The sequence below is a fragment of the Xylaria bambusicola genome, assembly GCF_022495145.1.
Source record: "Xylaria bambusicola strain CBS 139988 unplaced genomic scaffold F5B22scaffold_61, whole genome shotgun sequence".
In the NCBI taxonomy this organism is placed as follows: domain Eukaryota; kingdom Fungi; phylum Ascomycota; class Sordariomycetes; order Xylariales; family Xylariaceae; genus Xylaria; species Xylaria bambusicola.
The window spans coordinates 116019-130285 of record NW_025953614.1 but is presented as its reverse complement, the minus strand read 5'-3'; the positions used below and the strand labels follow the sequence as shown (position 1 = coordinate 130285).

The 14267-nt window shown below is 50.0% G+C and overlaps 3 protein-coding genes across 3 annotated transcripts; 2 read left to right on the top strand and 1 right to left on the bottom strand.

Moving 5' to 3' along the window:
• Positions 1 to 1088: 1088 nt before the first annotated feature.
• F5B22DRAFT_639401 (putative nuclease S1 precursor) lies at positions 1089 to 2313 on the top strand (the record flags this gene model as incomplete). The annotated part of the gene is made up of 4 exons (XM_047977712.1): positions 1089 to 1155; positions 1245 to 1679; positions 1839 to 2063; positions 2138 to 2313. The coding sequence occupies 4 exons, from the start codon at positions 1089 to 1091 to the stop codon at positions 2311 to 2313; spliced, it is 903 nt and encodes a 300-aa protein (XP_047826410.1).
• Positions 2314 to 6254: 3941 nt separating this feature from the next.
• On the top strand, positions 6255 to 8146 carry F5B22DRAFT_475605 (uncharacterized protein). Its single transcript, XM_047972194.1, has 6 exons — positions 6255 to 6543; positions 6600 to 6746; positions 6796 to 6895; positions 6951 to 7036; positions 7093 to 7545; positions 7610 to 8146. The coding sequence occupies exons 1-6, from the start codon at positions 6399 to 6401 to the stop codon at positions 8041 to 8043; spliced, it is 1365 nt and encodes a 454-aa protein (XP_047826409.1). The 5' UTR covers positions 6255 to 6398; the 3' UTR covers positions 8044 to 8146.
• A 2135-nt stretch (positions 8147 to 10281) lies between these two features.
• Positions 10282 to 13659, bottom strand: F5B22DRAFT_475654 (uncharacterized protein). Its single transcript, XM_047972195.1, has 3 exons — positions 13384 to 13659; positions 10424 to 13329; positions 10282 to 10367 (listed from the first exon to the last, which is right to left on the bottom strand). The coding sequence occupies exons 1-3, from the start codon at positions 13542 to 13544 to the stop codon at positions 10327 to 10329; spliced, it is 3108 nt and encodes a 1035-aa protein (XP_047826408.1). The 5' UTR covers positions 13545 to 13659; the 3' UTR covers positions 10282 to 10326.
• Between the last annotated feature and the right edge of the window lie 608 nt (positions 13660 to 14267).

Here is a 14267-nt window from a genome sequence, read left to right as displayed (position 1 = left end):
CGAGACTGCATGTTCCGGGACGCACCTGATGTGATACCGAAACGAGCTTAGTGCTGATCATCGAGAGGTCAGAGAGGTGTAAGTATCGGGACAAGAAGACTCTTCTCCATGAGGAGATATTTCTGGAGAGTGAATGGATACAGACAAATCCTTACTTTATTCTGTCAGTCTCTCTCTCTCCGGCCGAGAAGAGCACACGGGTACTTAAAAAGTCTCTTCTGCATGCACACCAAATCGCGTAAGGACCACATGCGCAGAGCCAGCTGAGGGGAGGCAAAGCCCTGCTGTGACGTAGATAGAAGCCAGGGTCCCCTCCTTCAGAATCTTCAAGGCTGGCTCGGCTGGTTGCTTGCAGCAGCAGCAGCAGTGTTACCCGGAGATCTAGTGGTACACTTGTCCCAATTCAGGTGGTTGCCTGTACAGTGGGTTAGGTGCGGCTTTGGCCACTGAGAGGGTTCCCATTACACTGCACAGACACTGCACTTATACTCTGTACTACCTAGCGGTAGGTACGCGGATTTGTACAGTGAACTGCCTTTGAGATTAGGTACCTCTGGGTGAATTGAAGACGCTTGATACTTCTTAAACATTAGGTAAGTACCTATTGATTGGAAACACCTATAAGCCCAGATAGGTATTCTTTTTCTTAATACAACATGAGCAGACAATTAAAGAGTTGAGAAGTTCATATATCTACATAGGTAATGGAATTAAAGTGCGTGCTTAAGTCAGCCAACGCAACTGCAGCAGATCAGTAGCATCAGCTGAGCCTGGCTCTCGGGAGCGAATCATGGCCACGCGCACAGATCACGTTCCCTTGCCAACCACCACAATTTGACCCTCTGCCAATGACAGAGCGCGCATAAGATGCACCATCAAGATACCATCAGGCGCGCATGAGGCCAGCAGCAACATGGCCGCTGATGTTTTATCTGATCTGTACTTAATGTACTCGACTCCAGACTTCACTCACCACTTATACACAGAAACTGTAGACACTACCGAGTATCAGTATACATCATAATTAATACAAGTAACTTCTGGTCCGTCATCGTGTTGAGGTATCATTATTCTAAGACAAATCGACCATGAGACTGGATCCCCGAGCCCTCTTTCTCGGCGCTTCATTGCTGCCGGGCGCTCTCGCATGGGGTAGTAAGTGCACGCAGCCACCAGCAGAGTAGCTAGGGTCGAAAAGGCCGAATCCCCTGCCAACAGATCGCTAAGTACAGCTATCTATCTAGGTCTGGGCCACATCACCATCGCCTACATCGCGAGCAACTTCGTGCAGGACCGCACGACGGCGTACTTCCAGGAGCTGCTGCGCAACGACACCGAGCACTACCTCGCCGGCGTCGCGACGTGGGCCGACAGCATCCGCTACACGCGATGGGGCCGCTTCAGCAAGGACTTCCACTTCATCGACGCCAAGGACGACCCGCCGGCGTATTGCGGCGTCGACTTCGTCCGCGACTGCAAGGCTGACGGCTGCGTCGTCAGCGCCCTCCAGAACTACACCTCGCAGCTTCTCGACGCCGAGTTGTGGCCCTGGCGTCGGAATCAGGCCGCCAAGTTCGTAGTCCACTTCGTGGGCGACATTCACCAGCCGCTGCACGTCGAGAATGTCGCCCAGGGCGGCAACGGCATCCACGTGAACTGGGAAGGACATGAGTTCAACTGTAGGATTGTCTTTAAAACCTCGCTGCTTTGATTCCTCCTACGAGACTTTTCCCACACCCCGACCAAACCCTTTCTTTGAATGAAGCTCTTCTCCCCATCCGTGGCGCCGCCCTCAGGATGTCAGAAACGCGATTTTCTAACGGATATGTCTCATTTAGTGCATCATGTGTGGGACTCGAGCATTGCGGAGAAGATGCTTGGGGGGAACAGGAGGAAAGCTTATGATAACGCGTTTCGATGGGCTACGGACCTCACGGACGAGATCAAGTCTGGGAAATACCAGGCAGAGAGCGCGGCTTGGCTCGACGGGATGCTCCTCGATGATCCTATCGCGACGTCTATGGTCTGGGCAAACGAATCCAACACCTACGTCTGCTCCCACGGTGAGTCTTTTTTTGTGTCTCCTACGCTGTTTCTGATTTGAAGAGAGTTTCGTGGCTTATTTCCCTTCCGACAGTCTTCCCAGAGGGACCCACGGCCATTGCAGGTCAGGAGCTTGCGGGCGAGTACTTCGAGAAAGCGGCGCCTGTCATTGAATTGCAGGTCGCGAAGGCAGGCTACCGCCTTGCGGCGTGGCTGGATCTCATCGCCGGGAGGATGTCACGGAGCGAAGAGGATCTGGGGGAGTTGTAACAGGGCCCTTTTATTGTTGCATGCGCCCGCCTGGGCAGGCCCAATGCAGACATTGGTCGTAGGTTTGTGCCGCCCTCGTTGAAGACGCTTTCTAGAAGAAGGAAGATCGGCTTGGCTGTGCCGAGTTCGCTTTGAGAAAATCACTTACAAAACTGGTCTCTCTTGAGGGGGATATCGGAAACTTTTCACACAAACACCACTTACTGACCCACCCACCCAGACGGTCCTGCAACGTAGGAATTTGCGGGCAAAACAGAAACTGGCTGAATCTACACGGTTGTCTCGTTCCAACGATACACTCTACGAAGTCCATAGCCACAGCTACGTATTGTAAGGCAAGTAGCTTACTGGATTTCAATGTTCAATCGAAACAAGGTGCTCCTGTGGCGTCAGCAAAGGTGATGCATTTTCGCGACACTCATCCAGCCGCAACAGATATATCTAGAAAGAAAGAGGAAGGTCAACGCACGGAGATAAATGGGCATAAAGCATCCAGGGCGGCTATACTACCTAAATACGATCTCGAATGAATGCACCCGAAATCGAAACAACCTACCGTACTCGAATTTCACGTTACAGTAGGAGTAGTGTACCTAGTCAGTAGCTGGTGCCGTTTGCCGGACCTATCATCTGAATTTGGTAGACTCTTTCATTGGATCTATAAAGGGGATTAGCAGCACTCTGTAAGTAGCACGTGAGGGAAAGATGAGTAGCCCCGTTCGCTTAGAATGTGGATAGAGACGATAATCATCTCTCAGTTAGTTCCCTACGTGAAAAGACTACGTAGTGTAAGCTACCCTAAATGGAGATGAATGGGGGGAGCCACGTAGTGTCCGCACGTATTCCGCAACTGGGACGGCGGGTAGGGGGGGTTTGTCGTTTCAACCGATGTTTGGGATGAAGCCCTAAGTTGTCACCCACGAGGTTGGCGACTACACCGGAATCCGGCACGAATAATCAGAATTACCGGAAAAGGGATGCGGAACCTGTGATGTGGCTTACCCCCCCGAGCTTCATAAAAATCACTCATGTTAGAAGATGGCTTGTGGTATTTTCCGGGACGTCGACCCTACGAGCTCTGTGTCTACACGTAGCTAACTCAGGTTCCAAAAGGAGCACGAGCCTTTGTCTCCTGTAAAGACTTGTTTAAGTCTAATTTGAGTGCGACTATACTAGGCCGGGAAAGCTAACCGAGCAACAGGGGTCCCTGGCTTGGACTTGGATAGTGAGAGTACCTGCATCATACCTGACGAAATGAGGTAAGGAGGCTTACATACTTACACGTACATAGTACAGCACTGAAGGGTTTCCTCATTCGTGTTGGTCGTTGGCGCAATGAACTCGTTCGGAGATAATGCGGGAGATGGAATGCGGTAGTTTCACCCCCCTTATTCCTACCCGTACCTGCATACCTATCGCGATGCTTGTGTAGCAGCCTCAGCTGGATGTCTGTACCTCTTACAATGAGTGCTGCCTTTAGCGCCAAGATGGTACACGTGGGTTAATTGAGGAATCTCATCTACGCGTATCGAGGATTAAACTATCGTGGCTGTATTACTTCCTGATCCTTTCAGGTTTTGTCTCTTGAAGTTGGAATGGCTGGGAACTAGTCAATTAATTCACGGCAAGCTGGAAGCGGGTATAGCCGTCAAAGACGATAGAAAGTTTGACTACAATTTTCAGAGGAAAAAATAAAAAATAAAAACAAGATATATCATCTTATCCGAACACCTGCTATCATATCATCTGCAGAATGCACCTACCTACCTACTACTACGTAGAATCCAGCCTACTCGTTGATAGAAGGGTGCGGCGGTTGCCCGCACGCCAGCGAGCGCAGACATCTAGGCCAGCCCGGGAGGCCATGGCAACGTCGATCTCATGTCTGGGCGCAGATGCGGCGACATGGGCGACATTCATGACATTAAGGTAGGTAGTAGCAACAACAAAATGTGGTTGGGACAGGGTGCAGGCAGGCGCAGGTGCAGTAGCAGTTTCGCAATTTGAGATGGCATTCCATCGGAAGGGGCGAGCAAACAAGTTTCCGACCGGCTTTTGGTGTCCCAGCGATCGACGACAGCGATCATCGACAGAACGCCAAGCGCCCGATCGTTTACTGTATGAGATTTGGGGAGGGAGGGAGGAGGAGGATTAATAGAAACAATCAACGTCGTTTGGGATGTTGAGAATGAGTTAGTTACAAAGGATGTTCTGTAGGCGCCGTATCTCGATACTAGGGAATCGACAGCAAAAGGCTTAGGTATTCGTAAGTTAGGATGGGTTGTAGGTTAGGTAGTAAGTACATTTACTTACTTTAGGTAAGTACCCCGCGGAACCCCTGGGAAGACTGCGTTTTGCATCAGAGCCCCCTGTATGAGACGCTATAACAACCTATAAGGGCCTATAACAACCCCGTCTGGCTGGGCATGGCCGGGGCACGGCGGCTGCTGAGTGGCTAGCGCTTGCGATAGTGGGGCTTGCCCAGCGCGATCCGCGACATCTCGAGCCTCAAAAGCGACCGGCTCGGCCACCCTCCACTCTCGGACCCACTCGCTGGCCCACCCCCGGAACTACTGTACCATGTACTCACTTACACGGTCTCGGCAATCGATAAGCCATCCCATGCCTGCAGCAGCCAATATGTGGTTAAAGTGGGGATATGTCTTCAAGTCGAGCAAGTCTCTCGAGTCTCCAATCTGATCCTTCTCGCTTGAAATGCATCTCTCCAGGCCACCCTGGCATCCCCATCTGCTCTCCTTGGAGTCTGCAATACTGAACAATCCTTCAATATGAAATCACCTATCAAGGGTGCTTCGCTATCCGTGTCGACTGTGCACATGGCAGCCAATACGAAGCCGACAGTTCGAAACTGTCCAGGTCAGGTTGCCCAACGACGACACTGATACGGGATGACATATGTGTAGACAGTACGAAGTATGTAAGTAGGATGGGAGTCATGGGACAATGCCCTGCTGCTCCAAGAGATCTCCTGTACCATCCATCAAGATTTACATTCTACTGCTGCCTTCCACGTCGTAGGATCGTCTCCTATCTGATCTGAAGCTTCATTTTCTAATGCAACTGGAACTGGAACTACGCCGTTGTGATGAACGTGTTTCGCTTCTCCTACCAGTTGAGGTTGCCCAGGTGCTGTCTGCCAAGTGCTTCTGCCAAGTAGTTGGATAATTGGATACCGATATGCCCGTATAACCACGTTTTCTACTGGTTGTCAGACAGGCTTCAGCCGCCCATCTTGACCTGATCAAGATGTCTGATACCCTTCTCCATCCCAGCCTCTTGTACCAACCATCCCAACTCAATTCCCCGCTCACAGCCCGCTCCATGGCGTCAATGTACCGCCAGCGCCTCGGTGCGCTAGTGTAGATACAGGCTCATTGCCATTGGTGGTGTTCCGTCGACTCGAAATTCCCTCTGGGAAGAGATTCGATTAAGCTCACATACCCCTGCTCAGTCTGATGCAGCTTGGGCTTCGAGAGAACTCCTCCCGCCCTCCACCCCTGCAGGCTCTTATAACCCGCCGCACTAGGTTCAGGGTACCCCTTCACAGGCCCTGTCATTTGCTCGCCTCAGCTACCGTGCTACCGTGCTACCGTTTTCCATTTTGTTTTGAATCTGTGGATACGGCTCCTTTCCAAGTCCCTGACCTGCAAGGGGATTATGATGTCGTTCCTGGTCTCAAGCGCTGGCCGTCCGAGACGCCTGCTTGTCATGTCCCGGCAGAGGACATCTCTAGTATAAGAGAAAAGTCTTGGCCCTCTCTCTCCGGCTCGTTTTAATCCAATCCAGTTCTCTTCTTTAAGCCGTTTCCTCACCTCGGATTTCCCATCCTTTCCTTTCCTTCTTTCTGAATAATGCGCTGGTAGTGTATCTTGTTCATTCGTTCCTTTCGATTGCTATTGAGATTAGCCTAACTTCGATTCACTGTCTATTGACACATTCTTTTTTTCACTCATTCGAAAACGGTCTGGAACCATTTCTACACTACTTCAATTCTTGCCTTCGAGCCAAGGTAGTAAAAGGACTTGTCACCGTCACGCCATCTCATCGCATAAAGACTCGCAACCATGCAGCCGAAGAACATTCTCCTCGGGCTTATCAGCCTCACGGCCGTCGCCGAAGCTTCTGCCATCCATCGCCCATTTGACAATATTGTTAGCCGACGAGCCATCCAGAGCCGAAATGGTGGGAATGGAAGATTCAGGGGAAATAGTATGTTTACCCTCCTGTCCTTCAGCAATGTCCCCCTGTGTTAACAATATCTCCAGACCAGAATTTCAATGGAGGCAACAATGGCGGCAACGGTGGTAACAACGGCGGCAACAACGGAGGTAACAATGGCGGTAACAATGGAGGCAACAACGGCGGTAACAACGGGGGCAACAACAACAACGGTGGCAACAACGGCGGCAATAGTAAGTTGCAAAAGCTTAATATGCGAGAAAGTGGCTAACATGACCGTAGACAACCAGGGTGGACTTACTCTAGATAGCAACGTTGTCCAGTCGGCCTCCGCTTCCGATGGTGACCCGGATGCGTCTAATGGCGAATCTGCTTCCAAAACGTGAGTGATAATTTAATAGGCGTTGGCACACTGGAGATAGATCTAATGTCACTAGGGATAACGCGAACTTCATCAACTTCTGCCAGGGTAAAACTCTGACCAATGGTCTTCAAAACCAGGGTGGCTCTTGCAATGGTATTGGTAGGTCATACATTCACACATTATCTGTTTTATTTCTTTCACACTGACGCCTTCAGTGATGGGTAACATTCCTTCCAAGGGGAAGATGGTTTCGAGTGTCTTTGTCAACCCACAAAACGGCGACGACGTTACAGCAAACCAAGACTTTGATATCCAGATTCAGGTTGCTAACTTCGCCCCTGGTACCTTCACCAACGCCGATAACACGTACTACTCTGCTCCTCAGGATTTGGATGGTAACGGCAACATCATTGGCCACACCCACGTTACCGTCCAGGATCTTGGCGGCTCACTAAACCCTACGTCACCCCTCGACGCGACCCAGTTTGCCTTCTTTAAGGGTATTAATGATGCCGGAAACGGAGCTGGCCTTCTCTCAGCAACCGTTGCTGGTGGACTTCCTGCTGGCAACTACCGTCTCTGCTCAATGTCATCCGCTGCCAACCATCAGCCCGTGCTCATGCCCGTTGCCCAACGTGGTGCCCAGGATGATTGTGTTCGTTTCACAGGTACGCTTTCGCCTTCTTGTCTATACTACTGTCGTTTCTATGGATTATTGGCTAATCAAAGTAGTCGGCCAAAATAACGGTGGCAACAACGGTGGCAATAACGGCGGTAACAACGGCGGCAACAACAACAACAACGGTGGCAACAACAACAATGGTGGTAACAACGGCGGCAACAATGGTGGCAACAATGGCGGCAATGGCCAAGGCGGCCAGGGACAGAACAGTAATAACAATGGAGGCAACAACAACAATAATAATCAAGCTAACGGCTCGCAGAATAGCTCCGCTCTAGGCGGCATAACAGCTCCTGCTATCACCAACACGGGTGACTCTTCGAGACCCTTTGCGGTCAACGGAAATACATTCACCAGCCGATCAGACGCATTAGAACGAAGTTGTAGCATACAACAGAACAATTGCTCCAGTGCGGCCAACAGCGGAGCCGGGTTCAGTGTGAGCGATTGTCAGGCACAGCAACAGAAGTGCCTGTCATCGTGATCGCAAAGGTTGCGCTGGACGGGTTCCGTGAACGTCATACCCTGACTTGGTGATGGGGGTCGCTGTAGTGGCCTCGATCTCTCGAGGTCCGCTTTGTGTGTATCTATTTGTTTCGAGAAACATTTTTATTACCCACAAACTAGTTTCTCCTTGGTTCTTTTTATTTCGCCAGCATCAACAGGGAATCTAGAAAATATTGGGGGGGATGACGGGAACGGGACGACAAACTACTATATTCCTTAATCACTGGGGGGTGGGGTTTGGCTTTGGCACTGGATATCTGCCGACCAAACTTTGTGCTCTGCATAAACATATACTGATGGTTCTTAGAAGGTTATTTTGTATGATTTTGAAACTCCTTTTTTATTTATTACTTATTCACATTAGTTCTTCTTTTTCTCTGTCACTTTGTAAGAATGGTGTTGTGTGGATGGGGATGTGGATGTGGATATAGCCAATTCGCATTGGGCATGTCGCATAGCTGATCCGTTAGGTACGAGTTGAACAAGCACACTTCCAGCCAGCTATCGTAGTTTATTTCCCTGTCGCGTGACTTGACGACTTGAACAAGTCTGTCTCTGTATCATTGCTACAGCGAAACATTAAGACCAGTACAAAAAGTGCTGCAAGCACGCATCTTATCTATCTACCACCAGCGCGTTACCGGTCCCCTCTTCCCATGCAATTCATTCCAAGCATGTTTCTTCACTTACACCAACATGCAGAGGTATGTCCAAACTCAGCCTCTTTTCCTTTGCATGAGAGATTAATAATATACCTGCTATATACAGGTATATAGGTAAGCAAGCCAATTGTCCCAGCGCCAGCGCCGTCGCATCTGGGACACGGAAGTGGCGCTTCGCGTGTCTCATGTTCGCGACTGGAAGATGGGCTTTCCGAAACCCCCTTAAAAATCCCCTGGGTAGGTTAGGTTAGGTTAGGTTCATGTCAATGCTGCATTTGTGGCTGGTCGTGGCGCGCTGCTGTCAGCAGCCACTTGCGCAATATGTAGATACCTATCCTGTGAGGTGAACGCACGCACGTCAAGAGAAACTTGTAAGTACAAGGTAGACAGATATCACCATCAACCAACATCAGGGCATCCATACAATTGAAAGTAAATACCTATGCTTGCTATTACAATAGCACCCCGTATCTACGTGTTCCCAAAACCCAGCATGATAGATAGATAGAATAAGACCACTATGTAGATCAACCAGTAAAAGAACTTCATTCCTCATTTAGCTGACGAGTACAATCAATCAATTATCGGTGTTTGCACAATCAGACATAACGAGGCTTTTCCCATCGCGGCCTCAATGTTCACCACACAAACAAACCCCACATCATCATCTTCTTCGTGACAGCTGAGCTAAAAAGTTGTGCTAGAATTGTACATAATGGCCTTAACAGGTCGAAAACCCCGTCTCGAGACTCGAAAAATTTGAACTCATCGACTCTCCAGCCTCTCTTATGCTCGTCCAGCAAAGGTTGCAGGTCGCTTATAAATCCTCCATGGACAAACGATGTCGTCCCGTTATCGTCGGAAAGGGTAAAATAGAGGAGACCATTTTTGAAAGTGGAAATGCAAAAACAGACAAGGCATCAATTACTAGTAATGCGGATGAATTCGAATTGGAAAATGCCACTATCGTTGACCAGCCGGGATGAAAAGTCGCGAGAAACTTCAAAGTTTTAAAACATTGAGAAAAACATGATAAAATGATAAAGTGCCATAACATGTCGTGTTACACATTACGCAACGCGCGGAAGCCCGCAGAGGAATATACAGGGTATCGTCTCCATTTCGTCAAAGACTACAATTTCAATTACGACTCTCGGGTGGCCGAGAGTCAGTTGGATGATGTTATGTCTTATTGACCGCCGTTGCTTTTCACGGCTCGGTCATCGTTCTCGCGCTCTTCTGTATCGAGTCGCTTCCTCCAATCGGCCAAACTTTCACTGAGTCCTAGTCCAGGGCCGTCATCATCTCTCTTGGGCGTCTCGAAATCAAATGGATTGGAAAGTCGGTAGCTCTTGTTCCTTGTCTCCCAGTGACTTCGAAGCTGATCAAGTTCACTGGCCAAGTTTTCTAGAGCTGCGCTGTTCCTATTGTCGCCGAGGTCCTCGTAAAGACTTCCAGCTTCTGAGCTTTCTTGCCGGACATGTCCTCTGCCATTCAGGGTTGGAGTAATGGCATTTGGATCTGAGTTCAACCGACTCCGCCTTCGGTAGTTGCCTACCGAAGTCCCAACTTGGTCAAGGAGAAGACTGACCTTTTCTTCAGCCTCCTGGGCCCGTTTCTCGACTAAAGCATTTTCTTGCTGCAGCTGGTCAACGTCTTTCTCCCGAGCCGTCAACTGCTGCCAGTAGTTCTCACTTGACTCTGTGGCAGTGTCACGTTCTTTTTTGACGACGTCAAGTTCTTTCTGCAACTCGGCAAGTCGCTTCTCAAGCTGTACTGAGGACGCTTTCATCTCGTCTTCCAGCGCCTGTACCTTGGCTTCTAAGGTCGAACGTTCCGCTTCCCATTCAGCTGCAGCTGAGTTGTCCGAAGCACCCACTCGTGCTTCAAGATCGAAATTCTCGTTCTTCAGACGCGTATTGTCGGCTTTGGACTTAGCCAACTCTTCCTTCATCCGCTTTAGCATCTTCTCAGTGCCTTTGACATAATGTACAGCAGATTGATAGTCATTTTCGAGCTGCACTATGCGTTCACGATAAGCTGCTTCACTCTCCTGTGCCTGAGCCATGAAAGTCTGTTTTGCCTGCTCGTGTGTTGCAACTGCTTCGGCGAGTTGCCGTTCAAGTTCTGCAGCGCGAGTCACATCTGGAGAGTCCGTACGGGCTCCTATACCTCGCACACGAGAGAGCCCTGTAGGGCTAATGCCTCTCTCCTCTAGAATATTCTTGAGTGTGTTATATTGCACAGTCATAGCGTTGGTTTCGAGCTGCTGATTTGCTAGTTGGTTCTTGAGATCCGAATTAAGAGCCTGTAATGACTGAGTATCCCTAAGGGCGGACTGTAGCTGTCTGCGAATAGTGACACCCTCCCTACTGGATTGCTCTTGATAGGCTTCGAGTCCAGCAATACGCTCTTCAGCACTACGAAGCTTATCAGCAGCAGTATCAGCCTCCTGCTGGTACTTCTTGACGAGGGCGTTGGCTTCGCCGACTTGAGCTTGAAGGACAACGATACGTTCTGCATCAGCTCGGCTAACCTTGCTTGGGTCACCTGCAAGTTTCTCTAGTCCAGAAAGTACTGCCTCGCGATGGGCCTGTGCCTCAGCCGCGCTACGTTCAGCGAGCTCTTCAGCATCTCGTAACCTCTGGCTGACTGCTGTTAGCTCAGTTGTGCTTGCCTCATGCTCAGTCCTAAGTTGGTTTAGTTTCAACTCTGCGGCCTCCCGTTGAGATCGCTCTTCGTCGTATTTCCGCTCAAGATGATTTCTAATATCAGTTGACATGGCAATAGCTTTGCGCAATGAATCCAATGCCTCCCTTTCCTCGCTGTTCTCAGCCATCGATTTATACTTGGCCTCGAACTCGTCTTTCTCAATGCGCAACAGATTCGTAGCCGCAACGGCATCGGCTGCGAGGACAGATTGCTCCCGAGCTTCGCGTTGGGAAATGTGCAGCTCAGCCCTTAATCGTTCAATTTCAGAAGAAGTTTCATGCTTATATGATTCCAACTCTGCCATCCGCTTTTGGGCTGCGCTAAGGGTTTCGTCCGCGAGTTGTCGTGCACGCTTCTCTGCCGCAAGATCAGACGCACCACGCGACATATTGTTCTGAAATTCTTTTTGTAGATTCAAGGCTGCAGCGAGCTTACGACTCATTTCAGCGCCGTGATCGCTGGCATCGGCACTGCGGTCAGTCTCAGTCTGCGATGTGCTCACCACACCCCCGGTTTGCGCAGCCATTTTCGCCTTAGCATAGACAGCTTCTCGGATTGCGGCATCCCGTTGTCTTTCTGCCTCAGCAATCTGCTTTGCCGCTAAAACAGCTTGCTTGTCTACAGAGCTCTGAACATTAGCCAGCTCTTGTCTCATGGCCAAAAGGGCTTCGATCAAAGGTTTATCGTCGTCGTCAAACGTCTCAGCCCCTCGCCCTTCAAGTGCAGGGCTCAACGAGGCATTAGACGTGTACCCGGACTTGCGGGCTAGTTCAAGTTCTGAGGCATACCATGCGTTTCGATTGCGCGCAGAATCCAGCTCCTTCAATAACGCGACTGTCTGTGAATTCCTGTTAGAGCCTCTCCGCGACAAAGGATTGCTTGTTTGACGAGTTGGTGGCGGTGGTGACGAAGGCCGATTCGTGGCACTTCTTATAGTGGGTTCGGTATTACTGTCAACCGAACCTTGACCACGAGGTTGGCGAGATGGTTTAGACTTGGATGGGTCAGAGGCAACGACATCAGTGCTTGAGCCGCTTCTAGGTTGCTGGTTTGGTGTCCTACGGCCATTAACGGCTGGAGTCTCTTCTTTGACAGCTTCTCGAGAGATAGGGGATTGTGTTAGGCTACCTGCGGAAGCCGGGCCAACCGCAGCCGCTTCTCGTTCTATGCGTTCGATTGAAGTATTACGCATTCGCCGGGCTGCGCTATTCGTATCAACGGTTGGCCGTGGGGGTTGTCCTTGTGGTGGTGGGCCAGAAGGTGTTGAAGTACCTGCTGCGCGTGGAAGTTTTGATATTCCATTGCTAACAGGAGGCCCGCTCATATCTGCTCCGCTCGGCCCCCGACTAGTAGGACTGGCCGGGCCACCAGCAAGTCTCTTCGGATCTGGCCCGTTTGATCCCTCCCTTGATGGTGGTCCACGACCTGAAGCAGATTCTCCGCTTGGTCTCCTGGCTTGCTGCAGCTTTTGTGTATTAGACTGTATTTGCGCATCGTTAGGATAGCGAATTTTAGTCGTATCAAGAACATAGACAAGAGAAAGATCGTTGACTTGGTTCGTGGCGGAGCTTGGTTCACCTCCGACTACAACAATAGACTTTCCCACAGCGGTCATGCTGTGGCCAGATCGAGGCGAGGGCGTCGGACCCATATTCTGGAAAGTATACCAGCGGCGTGAGGTAATCCGAAAAGCAGCCAGGTCTCCAAGGTCAGTCCCCTCTTCAGTCCGGCCACCGAAAATGTACATGACATCTTCTATAAGGGCGGCTGAATGGCCCTCTCGTGGTGATGGTATGTACCCAATACAATCCAACTGGGACCATTTATTCGTGGGAGGGTCATAACACCAAACATCATTAAACCATTGGAAGCCGTTCGTTCCGCCAAAACTATCGCAATTAGCAAAAGACGAGTGAGCAAGATTGACGGCTAGGATCACCTACAGGTACATCTTATCGTTATAAGTGATCATAGAATGATTGGTTCTCGCAGGGGGCACCTTGCCGTTCGGTGTAACTCCATTCTCGGAACTTTTGATTAAGATTTCCCACTGATTATTTGGCATTTGCAATTGATTCAAGTCGAACGCAGAGAGATCATTCATGAAATATCCTTCCACTTGGCCACCAAAAATATAAATTTTTGATCCTACAATATTCAATGAATGTCCATATCGGCCAGACGGCCTAGTACCTGCGGGTAATGCTCTAGACCACTGTCTTGTGGCTGGGTATGAAAGGGTCAGCGTACGGAATATGGCGGATTAGACGGAGTGGCAGATGAAAATGCTTACAAGTATTAAGCAGATATAGAGTTTCATCCAAAACATCCGTCTCGTCAATCTTTGTGTCTCCACCATAGACAATGAACGCATTGCCAACCAGTAACGAGGCATGGCCGACTCTCGGGCCGGGTGCCTCAGCAGCAGTTGCTAGCGGATAGCATGCCAAGTTGCCTCCAGCCTCGATAATCCACAGGTCTCCTTTAACTGTCGAGCTATTTATTAAGCCACCCATGATGTAGATATCGCCTTCTTTTGAGGAGATGGAATTAACTGCGGCGCCATATCGTGGAAATGGGCTGGGTACGTTGGAAGTGAAAGTCAGTCGGCGTTGCGACCATGGGTATAACGATGCGTTTACGTTCTGCTGGGGAATATTTCGGAACTAGGAAGTACGTCAGTCTGTGATATCTAGCAAAGTTGATAGGCACTTTGGACCTACAGGTAGATCGCTCGTCTGCTGTTGGGGTTGCGTTTGTTGCGGCTGGTCCTGCGGAGCGGGCCGCCGAGCAGCATATTTGTCGACATCAGGGCTTCCACCGGCCT